Source organism: Musa acuminata, unplaced genomic scaffold (genome assembly GCF_036884655.1).
Source record: "Musa acuminata AAA Group cultivar baxijiao unplaced genomic scaffold, Cavendish_Baxijiao_AAA HiC_scaffold_117, whole genome shotgun sequence".
NCBI lineage: Eukaryota > Viridiplantae > Streptophyta > Magnoliopsida > Zingiberales > Musaceae > Musa > Musa acuminata.
The window spans coordinates 137,356-151,909 of NW_027020396.1; the positions used below are offsets into that span (position 1 = coordinate 137,356).

Below are 14,554 nucleotides of genomic sequence, written 5' to 3' on the forward strand. Positions count from 1 at the left end.
AGTCCAGATCACGTCATAATCAATAAATGATGCATCGAACGTTTGGGATATATCTATCCATGAAAAGTTCTATTTGCGAATGGAGAAATGGATGCTCAAGATTTTTTGACCTACGAGCCACATCGGGTGCTCGAGATACTTCTTCGCCGAGAGGACACAAGGGACACTTTCATGACATACAAAGGTAGGTTTGAAAGTATAGAAGTACAAGCACTTTCATGTAGCACAAATTTATTCTCGGTTTTGGCATCGGAAGATTTAGACCTACCGATGCGTAAACCAGCTACAGATCATATCAAGAAATTGGATGTATCTGATCCTTCTTCTCCTATCGATCATCACTGTGCCAATGAATCCCCAGAATCCGAGCACGAACGCAGGCGCAAAGCCAATAAAAACCCAGATGATTCCATACTCATCCTCATCCACATCCTCTTCTTGGCTTGCCTCAGTGGGGATCTCCGAAGGTGCATCATCAGGACACTTGTCCGAAAGTGGTGGTCCGCAAAGTTGAGGATTCCCAGCGTAGATGGATGGATCAGTGAAGGTTCGGAGTTGACTGCCCGACGGTATTCTTCCAGAAAAATTGTTGTATGACAAGTTCAAGTGGCTCAAAAAATTCAAGGCGGAGATGCTCGAAGGAATCCTACCTGACAATTTGTTTTTGGAAAGATCCAGCGATTCAAGTTGTCCGATGGCACCGATGTTTTGTGGCATGTCTCCTGAGAAACGATTGTCCGACAGATTCAGGAAGTGGAGGCCATGAAGCTTCGTCAGCTCTTCGGGAATCTCCCCGGAGAGATTGTTCCCCGAGAGGTCTACGCTCGTCACGAGCGAGAGCACAGTGGTGAAGTACAGCTTGAGTCCCTTTGCATCTACGACGATATTCTCCGTATAGTAAGTGCCTTCCTCTCCGAGAACAGGCTTGGTTTCATTCTGTATCGATATCATGGAACTAAAATTGCCAAAAGCTGGAGGCAGCGCACCAGAAAGATTGTTCCGAGCGAGGTCCAGCACTTGCAGGGAGGCAATAAGCGATAGTTGCGGCGGAATGGCACCAGTAAACATGTTTGAGCGCAGACGAAGGACCTTCAACGACGAGAGCTTCTCCCCGATCCATCTGGGTATGGCACCAGACAATCTATTCTGGCCTAGATTGATGGTCACCAGGTCCTTGCAGTGTTGCAAGCTCGAGGGAATTCTACCAGAGAGGCCATTGTCATTCAAGTGCAATGATTTGAGTTGAGGTAAAAGACCCAATGTCTCGGGAATGCCACCCGATACTTTGTTGCCTGACACATCAATTATCTTCAAGGCTAATGAATCGTTCCAACAGTCCGGGAGTGCTCCCGAGAAGCCATTGTTGGCGAGGTTGAGAACTTCCAAATGATTTGCCTCACAGAAGGAGGATGGGATGGTGCCATTCAATCTGTTATTGGACAGAAGCATGAAAGCCAAGTAGTCAGTCCCAGCGGCCATGGCCGGAGGAATAGGCCCAGAGAACAAATTGTCTGAGAGATCCAAAAATGCAAGCATGGGATCCATCCTAGGAATGAAACCTTCCAAGTTATTGTGGCTCAAATCAACAATCACTGTCCAGAAACACTCTATCGAGCTCGACAGACCTCCTTTCATATAATTATAAGAAACATTGAGATTTAAGTCTGACAAACACAAGTTCCAAAACCAATCAGGAAAAGTATCTGATATCCCATTGCTGGATAGATCAAGAACACTCAACTTAGTCTGGTTCTGCAGCCACGGAGGAAACTTGGGCCCCAAGTTGCAAGAGCGCATTCTGATCTGAGTGGCTTGAAATGGAGGAAGCCAATCTTGGGTATCATTCACTGTCAACGAGTTGTGGGATAGATCCAAACTATCTAAGTATGTTAGATTGGCAAAGTTGGCTTCGGATAGTGCCCCTACCAGGGAGTTTGAAGAAAGATTTAGATCAGACAGTGCAAACAAGTTCCCCAAGGATGCAGGAATCGGACCACTCAATGAATTCGAACCAAGGTTAAGACGTGTTAAGCTTTGAAGTTTCCCTATCTCATTGGGAATAGGACCACTGATCTCATTGTTCTGCAGGTCAAGATACCGAATGCCGCTGGTTCTGCATCTTGACAAGCCTTCGATGAAACCAGTAAGCTGTCCTCTTATTCTGTTCCCATAAGCATCCAAACTGCTCAAGTTGCATAGATTTCCCATGCTGCTTGGTATTGCTCCCCCTATATTGTTGCCGTTCATACTCAAGGATTCTAAGCGAAAGAGGTTTCCCAATGAATCTGGTATCCGTTCGCTAATCTGATTGTTTGGTAGGTCCAAAGTCTGCAATGCACTTAGATTCCCGAGACTCGCCGGCATTGCTCCACCGATTTTGTTGTTGGACAGACGTAGAGCCCACAATTTGCTGAGGTTCCCTATGCTTTCGGGTATCACCCCCTGAATCTTGTTAGAGGAGAGGTCTAGCGATTCCAAGTTTCTGAGCTTGCCGATGGTTCCTGGCATCTCTCCGCTGATATTATTAGAACTCAAGTCCATGATCTGTAGACTTCTCAGATCACCGAGTGTTGCTGGTATTTCTCCATTGATGCTATTCAGAGCTAGTCCCAGCGAAACCAACTCTGAAAGACTCCCCAAGCTCTCCGGGATCCCACCGCTAATCGTATTCTCACTCAGTTCTAGCGAGAGCAGGTTGGATAGGTTGCCAAGCTGGTGGGGGATTGTTCCGCCGAATCCGGCGCTCGAAAGGTTCAAGGATTCCAATTCGGTGAGAGATCCAATGAAGCCAGGAACCGGTGCACCATCAAAATAGTTCCAGCGTAAATCCAAATAGCTCAAATGCTTCAGCTCGAGCAAAGAGGGATTCACCTTGCTTTTGTTCGATGAAGGACCGCCAGGATTGTGGAGGTCGAGCTTTATCACGTGACCGGTGGCGGCGTTGCATTCAACTCCCGCCCAGCTGCAGCAGTCTTTGCCCTTCCAGGAAGATAGCCATTCATGAGCATCAGAGATGCCAGTTCTGATGCTGAGGAGAGCTTTCCTCTCCTTCTCTATGCATCTCCCTGAAGCAGCAACATCTCCAGAGCTGAATAGAAAACCGATCCATATGAGGTAAAGAAGTGGGATGGGACTACTGGTCCAAGCCATGAGACCTTCCTCAGCAGCGGTTCTTTCGGTTCGAGGGAAGTCGGATGAACCTGAGCAATGGTTTATCTCTCATTGAGGGAAAGGAATAATCTGAGAAACACGGTAGTGGCGTTGATTCTTTCCTGTCAGAAGGATTGGCATTGACAAAGGAAGCTTTGGGTGAACAATTTCTCGGATAAAATAGTATATATGCTGGAGAAGAATGGTCGATATTGTGACGTTCCTCCCAATCAGACAGCGTTGTCGTGGATGACAGCTGAATCTATCGGTGCAATCTCCACTGACAGATTAGTCTCGCCGGCTGCGGTACGGAACAGGAAAAGCATCACCGTTGGTGCTCTTCGAAGACCGGACCTGTCTGTGGTTGACTTGAGGTCAACTTCATATCTTTATGATGGCAGGAGGATCTCCCATGGATCACGCTTGGATTCGAATCGGAACCTAATCGGTCCGATTTGATTATTTTTTATTTTTTATCCTCATTGTAGAATAAATAGTTTTATGTAATTATTTTATTATTGTTATGATTATTTATATTCAGATGTTGATATTAGTTAAAAGAATATGAAAAGTTTGAAAAATAGTTATTAATTTATATGACCAATATAGTACAAGTTATAATTGGTAATAAATTATAATATTCAAAGTGGACCAAGTTAGTGATCGAAATATAATTATTGTAAATAAAAAAATTATTATTGCAACGATAAAAGGAAACAAAAAGACTTGTTAAGGTGAAAACTCTAAATTTATTATTTATCTAATGATTTTTCTAAATTTAGTGATATCACTATAGGTGTGGACGTATCATTCAATAATTTTCCTAATTTTAACCATCGGTGCAAGATAAATATTGGCAACTCGAATGTTAATAGTAGCCATTGAGCAAGCTTTCATCGTGGGTGATGCATTCTGAATAAAACAAGTCTTTAATCATTTGAGGCCCAAGCATGATAACTAAATCAAAACGGAGCAACGAAATGGAAAGATAATGGATGAAGATAATAAAAACTTATTTTATCTATTTACCGAATGAAGGATAAGGACATCCATAATACCAATGATTGATGATTTTATTATTCATTTTAATGTTATTATGTGCATGAAAATGCATCCACTTTTCAAAAGCAAAACTTTGATCAAAATTTTAAAATAAATTTATGAATTTTATTACTACTTTAAACTTTTTTTATTAATATATATATATATATATATATATGTATGTATAAAAATAGAACTAGAACCTTAGGATCTAGAAATGGTATTAGAATTGAAGTCACCCATATTTTTGGTCCTATTTGATTCTAATCCTAAATACCTAATATTAGAATAGAAGTCACCCATATTCTTAAATAGATCTAATGAACAAGACAGTTTCTTATGAATATTTGGATTCTTAATTAACTCGAAATCAAAATAAAAGCTATCAATTCTAAATCAAAAAATATTTGGATTTGGTTCAATTTAGGTTTGAGGAATTAGAACCGAATTCATTCATTCTTAACTAGAAGTGACTCCTAAGTGTACTTCGGGAGACGAGCACAGAAGAACGGTTCAAACCGGGGTGGTTCTTGTGGAGAGGGACACAAGTCGACGTGGTATGATGTGGCATCCGTCTATTAATTATTCTTTGCATGTATTGAAATCGGGTGCGACCCCACAAGCTTCTTTGTAGGGATCCACCATGACCATTAGGTCACACCATTACACCGTTAAGATTTTAATTAGTTTCAAAACTAGAAAATAACACATGCATTATAATGCTTATGATCGAGCTTCTTTGTCGTGGTGGCCTAAGATAGAAGTGTCAATGCCCAACTTATTACCAAGGGATCCAAACTCGACCTGAGTATCTAATTTTCCATTTAAACATATCCTAAACCTCATTAAAAGATTCACTAATCGAATTCAAACAGTTCATGCAAGTGACAAGGATATATTCATGAAAGATGAGGTATTAGAACAATATGCAAGGATATATTCATTATGTATAAGTTTCATGCACACAAAAAAAAATCCTAATTAATTTTTATCGTTCTATATCTAGAAATTACTAGAGACGCATTTATTATGATTGGATAAGTATGTCATTATATATTTTTTTCATAACTACATAAAATGATTATTTTACCACTACCTTAGTCGCTACCATTGTTGTCTCCTTCTTGCACCGCCTTCGTCGTTACCCCTTTGCATGGAATGCACAAGAGGCCAAGGGAGAGGAGGGAGGTGGTTCGCTTAGTCTCGTGCACAAAGACATAGACGACTAAGGAAAGAAAGAGGGGAGGCCAATAAAACTAGTCCTCATGTGCATAGAAAAGGACGACTAATGAGATTAGCCCATGCACGAATGATCATTTTGAAAGGAAAAAAAAAATATCTAATAATTTTTTAAAGTTCGTGGGCTCTAAAAAAAATTCTAATTTTTTTTCTTCAAAAATTTTTCTTTTTTTTTCTTCAGAAAAAAAGTCTAATTCTATTACTTAAAACACAATTATCTCTAACACATGACCAAGTCTCGCTAAAACGATAAAGTGACAATTTTTTTTGTTGGACCTTAGTTCAAACCGAAGGCTACATGGAACCGACACTATTAGGGGTCATTACAAGAGGTACCTTTGGCACATATTGTTGGACCTTCATCAGATGATATTGTCATTCCGATTTCCCCCTCTCTTCCTTCTTAGATTGGAGCCATGCATCAAGGATCTATTTGCTTCTTACGATTAGGCAGCATAAACCATAATTTTACTTTTTGTAGAGAGGCTTGGCCATATGCTGAGACATATATTGTATCTTTTATGAAGTAATATATTTTTATTTCTATTTGTGAAAAAAAGGTCATCGAAACAAATGCACAATTGATTATGAAAATCTTCAAAAAGAGATCTTTCAGCCTTGAAAATGACTTAATATCATTAGAGAAGCTATGTCACTGTTGCAAAAATTCACCAAATATAATTTAGTGTATTTATTCAAAGAGAGAAACTAGCATCTAAACTAAATGAGTAGTTCTATAAGAAATAGCAGATGTGATTTTTCTCATAAAGAACAATGGGTCATAGGATCATGGATAATCGTATGGAAGATGTTTGACGTAACGTTTGTTAATATTATGATTTTAAATTTTATTTATGACTTATGTAGCATATAAGGAGATTGTAATAGATTTGACAATCCTATTTTAAATGAGTTTTGTAATAATTTTAGACTCGTAAATATAATATATGTGTAATCACTATGTACAAGCAAAATTATCCAAAAATAATACCAACAAGTCATTTTCGATACAACCATATCAAGCAAGCTCTTAAAGTAATTTTGCATTACTTATCAATTGCTTGTTAAAATATCTACTTATAGAATTTCAAGTTTAATACTTCAACTAACTTGTCTTTTCTTTTACATAATCTTAAGAGACCTCGGAAGCTTTCAGGGAGGCTAACTCTTTGTAAATAAATACATAACTATTATACGACTTATACAAAATCAACCAAGTGCTTGACCTCTCTTTGAGTAGGTGATGGATTTTTTTATATCTTTAAAGTAATAACTTTTCTTTTTTTTTTCTAAAAAAAACTACTTAGTTAAAACAATAAATAACATAAAAATATTTTAAAACTCATTATGATTATAAGAATTTAAAATAATTTAAAATATTTAATAATTTAGTCATTTCTAAATTTAATATTTAAATATAGTCTATATTTAAATATTTTTATGGGTAAATTCTAAAAAAAAAATCCCTAACTTTGGGTTTCTCCTATAGAATACATCATGTTCAAAAAAATTTCACAGAACGTCTATGGCTATATGAAAAGATTATTTTATCCTTATAACATTGAAAAAAATTTCTCTGTAGCTCTAGCCCTAACCACACCTCCACTCACGCTTAGTTGCCCGACCCATTGGCCCTCGCCATGGTGGTTCTTGCGCGAGGTAGGAGGGGACATGAGGACCATGTCGCCTCAATGGACCTTGCTGGCCTTCCCTCTCCTGATCGGATATGTCATTGCCTTCTCCCTACCCATTGAATTCGTCATTGCCTTCTCTCTATTCGAACTCCTCTCCCTCCTCTCTCATCGATAATCGTCGATGCAAGAGCCACACAAGGGTCGACAGTCAACCCCTCATTCCTCACGCGAGGATCGATGATCAATCCCTCTTTCCTTGCACTAGGGCCACAATTGATGATGATGAATGCTAACAAGTGAGGCTGTCAAGTATAGAATAGAGGTGTGGCCAAGCGGAGGGCGATGATCAACATGGGCAAAATAATTATTTTAAAAAAATATTCTGAAATTTTTTTTCAAACTTGGGATGGTTTGCGGGAGAAACCTAAAGTTATAATTTTTTTTTTAGAATTCTTTCTATTTAGAATTTTAAGAACATGTCTTCGAAATAGAACAAAGAATCACAGTGAAAATCGAGGCCGACAGTTGCCAACCATCCACAAGGAAAAGGAAAAATGAAATATAAAATATCGATATAAATATATATTCCCAAGTTGAGCACACGCGGGTTTGAAAATTTCTCTTGAATGAATCCATCTCTTTCCACATCTCAAATGTCTATAAGAAAAGAAAATAACGAGAGTGGTTTCAAAGGTCGGCCACGAGACCGGCAAAGGGAATCTTGAATTCTTCCTCCGTTAGGTTACTATTAGACGACCATCATGGATAAACGTTGATGATGGCAAACGGAATGATCGAGATGACATAATAGTTTTTTAGTTGCTTTCTGCCACAATGTTGTCGATGTGCATACGAGTAAGACGTGATCTCAACATATATCCTCCATGGATTGGATTGGAAGGAGACTGTCAACGACGACTAATTCTTGAGCTTCATTTTATAAGTTGTATTAGATCAAGTCAGGGCATCCAAGTCATTTTGTATTGAACATCATGCACAAGTCAACAGCCAAAGACGCCCAAAAAATTTGGCTGCGTCTTAGTTAATTATTCACATCAACCATCCACCTTCCGGCGAATGAAGTGTTGCTGATGCAAGACTTGGGAATTCCAATGCCTATATATAGATATATATATGCATGTAAGCTTCATTCCTTTGTCATCAACTCCGCAAGGGAAAACCATTCACCTTCAAGCTTGTTGAAACATGGTAAGAGACACTCCTCTTAAGTCATGCGTTGTGTGGTTAATGATCAGATCCATGTTTCTTGTAGGCCGGGACGTCTCGTTTGGGGCCCTGTGGAGGCGGCGGAGGCGGTCAGAGAGACATGGACATCAGCGCTGGCAACCGCATCTTGAAGGTGCAGCTTCGTCATGGACATGCAATTGATGCAATCAAAATCATGTACCGGCGCAACGGCGGAGACGTGTGGACCGACCAGTGGGGCGGAGGAGGAGGGCAGTTGTCCGAGGTAAAGCTACGATACCCACCCATGGTTGCAGACTGCTGCTACTTCTACTTCTACTTAACTCATCTGATCATTATATGGCCGGCTTGTGTAGTTCAACCTGGATGATGATGAATCCTTGAGATCCATAAGAGGTCACTACGGCGAGTTCTATGGCGTCTCCATCCTGAGGTCGCTGACCTTCGTCAGCAACAAGCGCACGTACGGCCCGTTCGGCCGCGAAGAGGGAGTCGCGTTCACCTTGGAGGCACCTGGCAGAAGGATCGTTGGCTTCACCGGTCGCTCGGGCTTATACCTCGATGCACTCGGCATCTACGTGGCTTAGCCTCCCTCCGTTAATCTGAATCCAATCGCCATTAATGAAGTCCGTAAAATAAGAACCAAGAAGCTATATATCATATCGTCGTCAGTAATAAAGTATGGTTGTTGGTGTTCTAAGAAGACAAAGCGATGGCCTGTGTGTGTGTCTGTTCTAAGTAAGAAACTATATGGTTTCATACATACAGTTTCTTTGTTTGATTCACCGTAATATTTTTGTGAGACTTATTGTGGTCGATTTTCATGTGACATTGTATTATCATATGTTTGATATGATCAAATTTGATTATCAAATTGTCTTAGTCAAATTGACTCGATTTATTTATTTTTTTAATACCATCGCATCTGGAACAGGAATGTATGTTACGTTCATCGAACTTCGACGTAAAATGATAGTACAGTATTTTTCGATAAAAAATATGTAACATCCCATTAGTCCCGTATTGAAAGTGGACAATATGTATGATTAGCTTATAAGGACCTGATGAGTATACTATGTTGACTTCCGTTTAAGTATTTTGGTCCGTGATTGAAGAACTAAAATTGAGTTATTGATCAGTTAGTTCATCATACTCGGACCATGACACATAGTTATTTGTTTACTAAGTTACAAATTAAAACATATATTAAAAAAAAGATAATGAAATATGAAAATAGATGTAAAGTAATTTTTTTATATAAAAAAGAGTACTCTCTGAAATTTTTTTGGAAATGAAGATGGTTTATAAAATTTTTTCAAAACTTAAGATTTTTTTTAAAATATTTGATCTTAAATTTTTAGGTATCTAAAATAGAACAACCCCGAGTTTTCCCCGCGCGTGTTGGGAGGTTTTAAGTTTGAATTTTTAGGTGTTTGCAAGTTTTTTTTTAAAGGTATTGATAAGTTTTTTTTGCAGCCCGACCCAATCAGGAGGCATAATTAAACGCCGTGTATATTATCGGATGACGTGGCGTTCTCTAATCTGACGCGTGGGACACGCCGCGCTCGAAATATAATGGTTCCGTTCAGTCAATTAGCAAGGGGTTCCCAAAAGTCTCGAGGCCCGACTCGTTGGCTCCCATTAGGAGCGCCACCCAGCTATATTGTCGCTTCCTTTTTCCAAACCCTAAACCCGGTGGACCTTCGATTCGATCGGGATTAGGGTTAGGGTGTGGAATCCGGACGAAGATGATGTATGGCGAGCAGCCGCACAACCCCGAGTTTTCCCGCGCACCGCCTCCTCCTTCACGGCAGCCGTCGGCGTCGTCCACCAATCTAGCGCCGGATTTCCCTCGCCCGCCGGCCCCTTACGAAGGTACGACCCGAGCGGGGCAGTAAAGGAGCCCCCTCTCTCCACTTTCCGGAAATCGTGACCACTAATTCTTGCTCTTTGTTCTTTTTCGCTGTCTAAGTCATCTCTTCTTGGGTTACCAGTCTATGCGCTCGAGTTCTCTTCTAGCCTTAGTTACCGAATGCGATTTTTTATTGACTTTTGGGTTTGGCGTTGATGATTTCGGTGTATAGGATGGTTTGATAGCAAGATATCGGAATGTTCTTGACTTTTAGTTTGTTTTATTTCTAGATTTGGTGTCGCTCTATCGTGTCCACCAACCACTGAACTTATTGAACCCCACATTGAAAGCAAACCATGGAATTTTGTGTGTGGAGAAAATTGTAATACTAGTTATTGGACGGACGATCGGGCTTGGGAGTTATAGATGAAGGATCCAAATGCATGTAGAAATGACTGTTTTGTTACTGCCCTACGATAGGTCATGCTTCTTTCTACTTGGCTTTTGAAACCTTAACATTTTTTTATGGAATCATGGGAAAAATGCAGGCATATCATACCCAGGTTGGGAATTTAACGAAATTATGATGACAATGAAAAGACGGGCTGTGTGCTTAAGCATATCCAAGAACTTGGGATAAGCTTCTGACCTATGATTACACAACTTGGGACCAGAAACACCCAGGAAAATATGCTCTTAAATGGCTAAGCCAATTAACCTGTCACTTCGTCTAGGTCGATGAGAAGTTAACAATAAGGAAATCCAAGAGAGCTAAGAAGACGGGTAATTAGTGTCACAATTAATATGCCTGAAGATTACTTCTCCTATGAGGTTCAGAGTGGCCTTGTCAATGTAAGTCCACCTGAAGGTATATATGTTTCCTCTTGAGTTCAACACTTTGGTATGGGTGCTGATGCAACAATCTTTCTACATCTATCAATGGGGTTAACAAGTATAATCTATTAGAAATTTTTTTATTACATTATACAGAAATGTTATTAGTAAGTTACTATTATATAATGAAAAGATTCAAAGCTTATTCAGCTGTAGCTTTGAAGATAACGATGGATCCCATTGTGAACTTATTTCTTCTATAATCACCTCGGAAGTGAAGTGTCATTGATCCAAATACAAATAAAGAAGAAATTTATTTGAAGATAACATCCATGAGATTCTTGATTGGCCTTGAAAACCTTGACATCTTCCTTGTTTGTGATGATACCACTGTTTTCTTGAGAATACTCTGTCCTCTGTTTCGTAAATATGATGGTAACAACATCTCTAATTTGTGTTTCCTTTGTCTTTTCTTCTCTGGTTTCTTCTATTTCTACTCTTCCCTTCCCCGTCTTCTTTCTTTTGAGTATGTGCTAGAATTGGAGAAAGGCGGCCAATTTCTACTGATTTTTGATAATAAGACAGAGAAATTACCAAAAGTGATACTAATGTAGATCTGGTATGTCAAACTATGCTTTGTCAAGCTGGCTCGAAGAGAGTTGGTACCTTTGTCGATCAGAGGTGTTTTGCTTCCAGACGATGACGGGGGAGTTGAGACTTGAGAACTAGTTAGTGGTAGTTGGTTGGATTTGAGTTGTGTTGGGTCATAGGACAAGAAGGGAATATCCTGTCAGAGTCACTAGAGCAATTTGGGTGAAATTGATGAGAAAGGCTTTCTTTTTTGAGCATTTGTTGTGTCATATTGATTTCATCAGGGACAATGTTGTGCTGGTCAGCATGTAGTAAAGTCTTAATCGTACCTGTTGGCATGGATCAATTTTCACAGGTTTGATGGTCGACTGGTAGGTAAATCAGACAATTTTTTCCATTTCGGTTCAAAACCGAGCAAACTGCTTGATAACCTTATGGCACCAGGCCTAGCAGTACCCATCATCCTTTTAACATTTGTTTTTTCTTTCTCTTCTTTCTTCTGTTGCTGGTGTTTCTCCTGCATTGCTGCCACCTTTCGGTTGACACCATCCTCTTCTTTGCCGCTCAACCACATCACCCCTCTACTCCTCATCCGATTCCTCCTTGGCTTACTGCTCAGGTTCAATACCCATTGTGCTTTGATAACCCAATCTATTTCTTTCTCTTTCTTTCTTTCCCTTTTCTTTGTATGTTGCTGCCACATCCCCGTTCTCGCTGCTGCTGCTTATCCACATCGCCACCTTTTTTTTCTCCCTCTACCCCTTTCTCTTTTTTTTCTCTCTCTTTTTTCCTTTCTGCTTGCAGTGGTCTCGCTAGTTCTGACCATCATTGATTCATACCTTGCACTTGGTGCATTGGATCATATTGGTACTGTCCCGACCTTGCTGTTTACCAGAATTGGCCCCCGACTAAAATTTTAAGTTTTGCCTGTCAGTCCTATCTGTTTCAACCAAGACATTATCACATCACCTATTTTAGGGATTCTCATTACACTGGTAGTTATTGAGTGGCACACTTGGTTCACTTTAACTCCGTGGTGTTTACGGATCTTTACTGAAGTTCTACTATCTTTTGGTGTTTACTATCTACTTCATGAAATTTTTTGAAGGTTCAGGGTTAGTTTTAAGTTAGAAGTTAGGTCTTAGTTGATTTAGTATTCGAGTCACAATGTCATATATGATCTGAGCTTATTCTAAAATTGCAGCATATGGAGATAGTTTTGCTGCTAGAAGAATGCGAAAGGTTGTCCAACGGCGTGCTGTGGATTATACAAGCACAGTTGTTCGATATATGCAGGTTACTTTCATTGTATATCTGAAATGTGATAAATTGCAAATTCCATTGTTGATTATTTGTCTGTTTATTGGCTTTCATTATATCATATTTTTTATGGGTCTTGTACCACATTGAAGGAACTAATACATTACCAGAAAAGATATAAAATTTGTTGATATTGCATCTTTTTCATGTTTTGTTATTCCATGATGGTGGTATTTCTTGGTAGGTCGACTCCTTTTTTGTCATGGTTTATATTGTTATGCTTGGTAGGAATTAGCTTTTATTTTACTGCAAATTAATTTTATTCTGCAAATTGAAATGTTTTGTTGAGAGAGTTGTTTAAGCATTCTCATGCATGTGCTTCACTGTTTTTACATTACAGCATGTGGTTAAATTATTTTCAGCTTAGAAAGATGAAAGAGCCTTCAAATCTAGGATTGTTCACTGTTGAAGTATCTAGACTTGTTATTTGTTTCTTTCCTTTTTTCTAGACATTGTAAGATGCTTTGAACTAAAATTAATGAACCTTCAAAGAATATCAAAATTGAAAGGTAGTCATTTGACCACTAGGTCTAGATTCCTACCTGGTTTTGCAATTCTCAGATATGGTATCACAGTTTGTGAAATAACAAACTGTACTGGTGCAAGTTGCCAGGCTTGTGCATTGAGTGTATCTTCTGGGTGATCTTTTCTTGTGGAATTCTAGTGGTCAGAGGCCTTTTTTTGCTAATATATCATCATTTGCAGGTTCGTATGTGGCAGCGAGATGTTGGGGACAGAACTGCACTGCAACCTACTCCAGCTGCAGTCTTGGATGTTAGTAATTTGATTTTTCCAATAATTTGGAACTTTAATTGTATTGGTAATTGAATTACAATCGAGTATGTAGTAGAACTAATTTGGTTAGTTTCTTCGTGATTTTATCTTTTTTTTTTTGCTTATTCATTATGCTTTTTCTTTTTTATTCATAGGACATGATACATTTCTCTTGTTTAACTGCATGCTGCTTGAGCTTGATTTATTCAATCTTCAAATAACTTCATGGTCTGGGTTTAATGTATGACCAATCTTGGTGGGAAAGTACTCGTTCCTTAAAAAGGGGAAACCAGAAGCTTCTTTGAAATAAAATAGAAGTCATTGGGTGGAATCAGTCCTCGAGCCGCATGATGTGTGGACACAAACAGGTGGAATGATACAAATGTTGGCGGAACCAATTCAGTAGTTCACTAAAAAAATTAGACAAAATTGTAGGAATTCTATATTCATCCAACATGGAATTGTCATGTTAGTCTATCTGAAAAGTCCTGCATATAGTTGAGTTGCTGATGTTGTTTATTTGTGCAGATCTTACCAACAGCTGCATATGCAGATAACCCATCCATAAGTTTTGCTGCCAAATTTGTTCATGCTTCAACAAACAAAAATAGGTGTTCCATTAATAGGGTCTTGGTAAGTTGCAAGAATTTCAAGTCATTTTATCCTTTTTGGCTAGCAATTAAAATAAGTTTTGGTTAGTCTTTTGCAGTTTTGTTGTCTCACCTTCAACCTATATGCTGATTATTTGTGTTTAGTTGCCAATGTATCTTTTCTTCTGTATCATCTTCTACTTTTATGCTGATTATGTGTTTTACGTGGTTAATGCAGCTTTTTTTGTTGTTTCACCGTCTACTTTGATGCTGATTATTTGTGTTGAGTTCTCGATGTATGTCTTTAGTTCTTATCTTTTAGA

At 38.9% G+C, this 14,554-nt stretch overlaps 3 protein-coding genes across 3 annotated transcripts; 2 read left to right on the forward strand and 1 right to left on the reverse strand.

Annotated features, from left to right (window-relative positions):
* Positions 1-152: 152 nt before the first annotated feature.
* Positions 153-3,283, reverse strand: LOC135655600 (receptor-like protein EIX1). Its single transcript, XM_065175751.1, has one exon. The coding sequence runs from the start codon at positions 3,148-3,150 to the stop codon at positions 265-267; it is 2,886 nt and encodes a 961-aa protein (XP_065031823.1). The 5' UTR covers positions 3,151-3,283; the 3' UTR covers positions 153-264.
* Positions 3,284-8,223: 4,940 nt separating this feature from the next.
* Positions 8,224-9,158, forward strand: LOC135655594 (jacalin-related lectin 19-like). The gene is made up of 3 exons (XM_065175745.1): positions 8,224-8,273; positions 8,338-8,535; positions 8,627-9,158. Exons 1-3 carry the CDS (start codon positions 8,271-8,273, stop codon positions 8,855-8,857), a joined length of 432 nt encoding a protein of 143 aa, XP_065031817.1. The 5' UTR covers positions 8,224-8,270; the 3' UTR covers positions 8,858-9,158.
* A 717-nt stretch (positions 9,159-9,875) lies between these two features.
* Positions 9,876-14,355, forward strand: LOC135655605 (flowering time control protein FY-like). The gene is made up of 4 exons (XM_065175756.1): positions 9,876-10,145; positions 12,752-12,843; positions 13,573-13,641; positions 14,170-14,355. The coding sequence occupies exons 1-4, from the start codon at positions 10,019-10,021 to the stop codon at positions 14,338-14,340; spliced, it is 459 nt and encodes a 152-aa protein (XP_065031828.1). The 5' UTR covers positions 9,876-10,018; the 3' UTR covers positions 14,341-14,355.
* The last annotated feature ends 199 nt before the right edge of the window (positions 14,356-14,554 follow it).

What these genes read in the sequence shown, in the direction of transcription:
- LOC135655605 (XM_065175756.1), top strand. Translation starts at nt 10,019, where the DNA reads ATGATGTATGGCGAGCAGCCGCACAACCCCGAGTTTTCCCGCGCACCG. An exon ending in CCCGCCGGCCCCTTACGAAG is followed by an intron (nt 10,146 to 12,751) that starts GTACGACCCGAG and finishes CTAAAATTGCAG; the next exon opens with CATATGGAGATAGTTTTGCT. An exon ending in CAGTTGTTCGATATATGCAG is followed by an intron (nt 12,844 to 13,572) that starts GTTACTTTCATT and finishes CATCATTTGCAG; the next exon opens with GTTCGTATGTGGCAGCGAGA.
- LOC135655600 (XM_065175751.1), bottom strand. Translation starts at nt 3,150, where the DNA reads ATGGCTTGGACCAGTAGTCCCATCCCACTTCTTTACCTCATATGGATC.
- LOC135655594 (XM_065175745.1), top strand. An exon ending in GAGGAGGGCAGTTGTCCGAG is followed by an intron (nt 8,536 to 8,626) that starts GTAAAGCTACGA and finishes CGGCTTGTGTAG; the next exon opens with TTCAACCTGGATGATGATGA.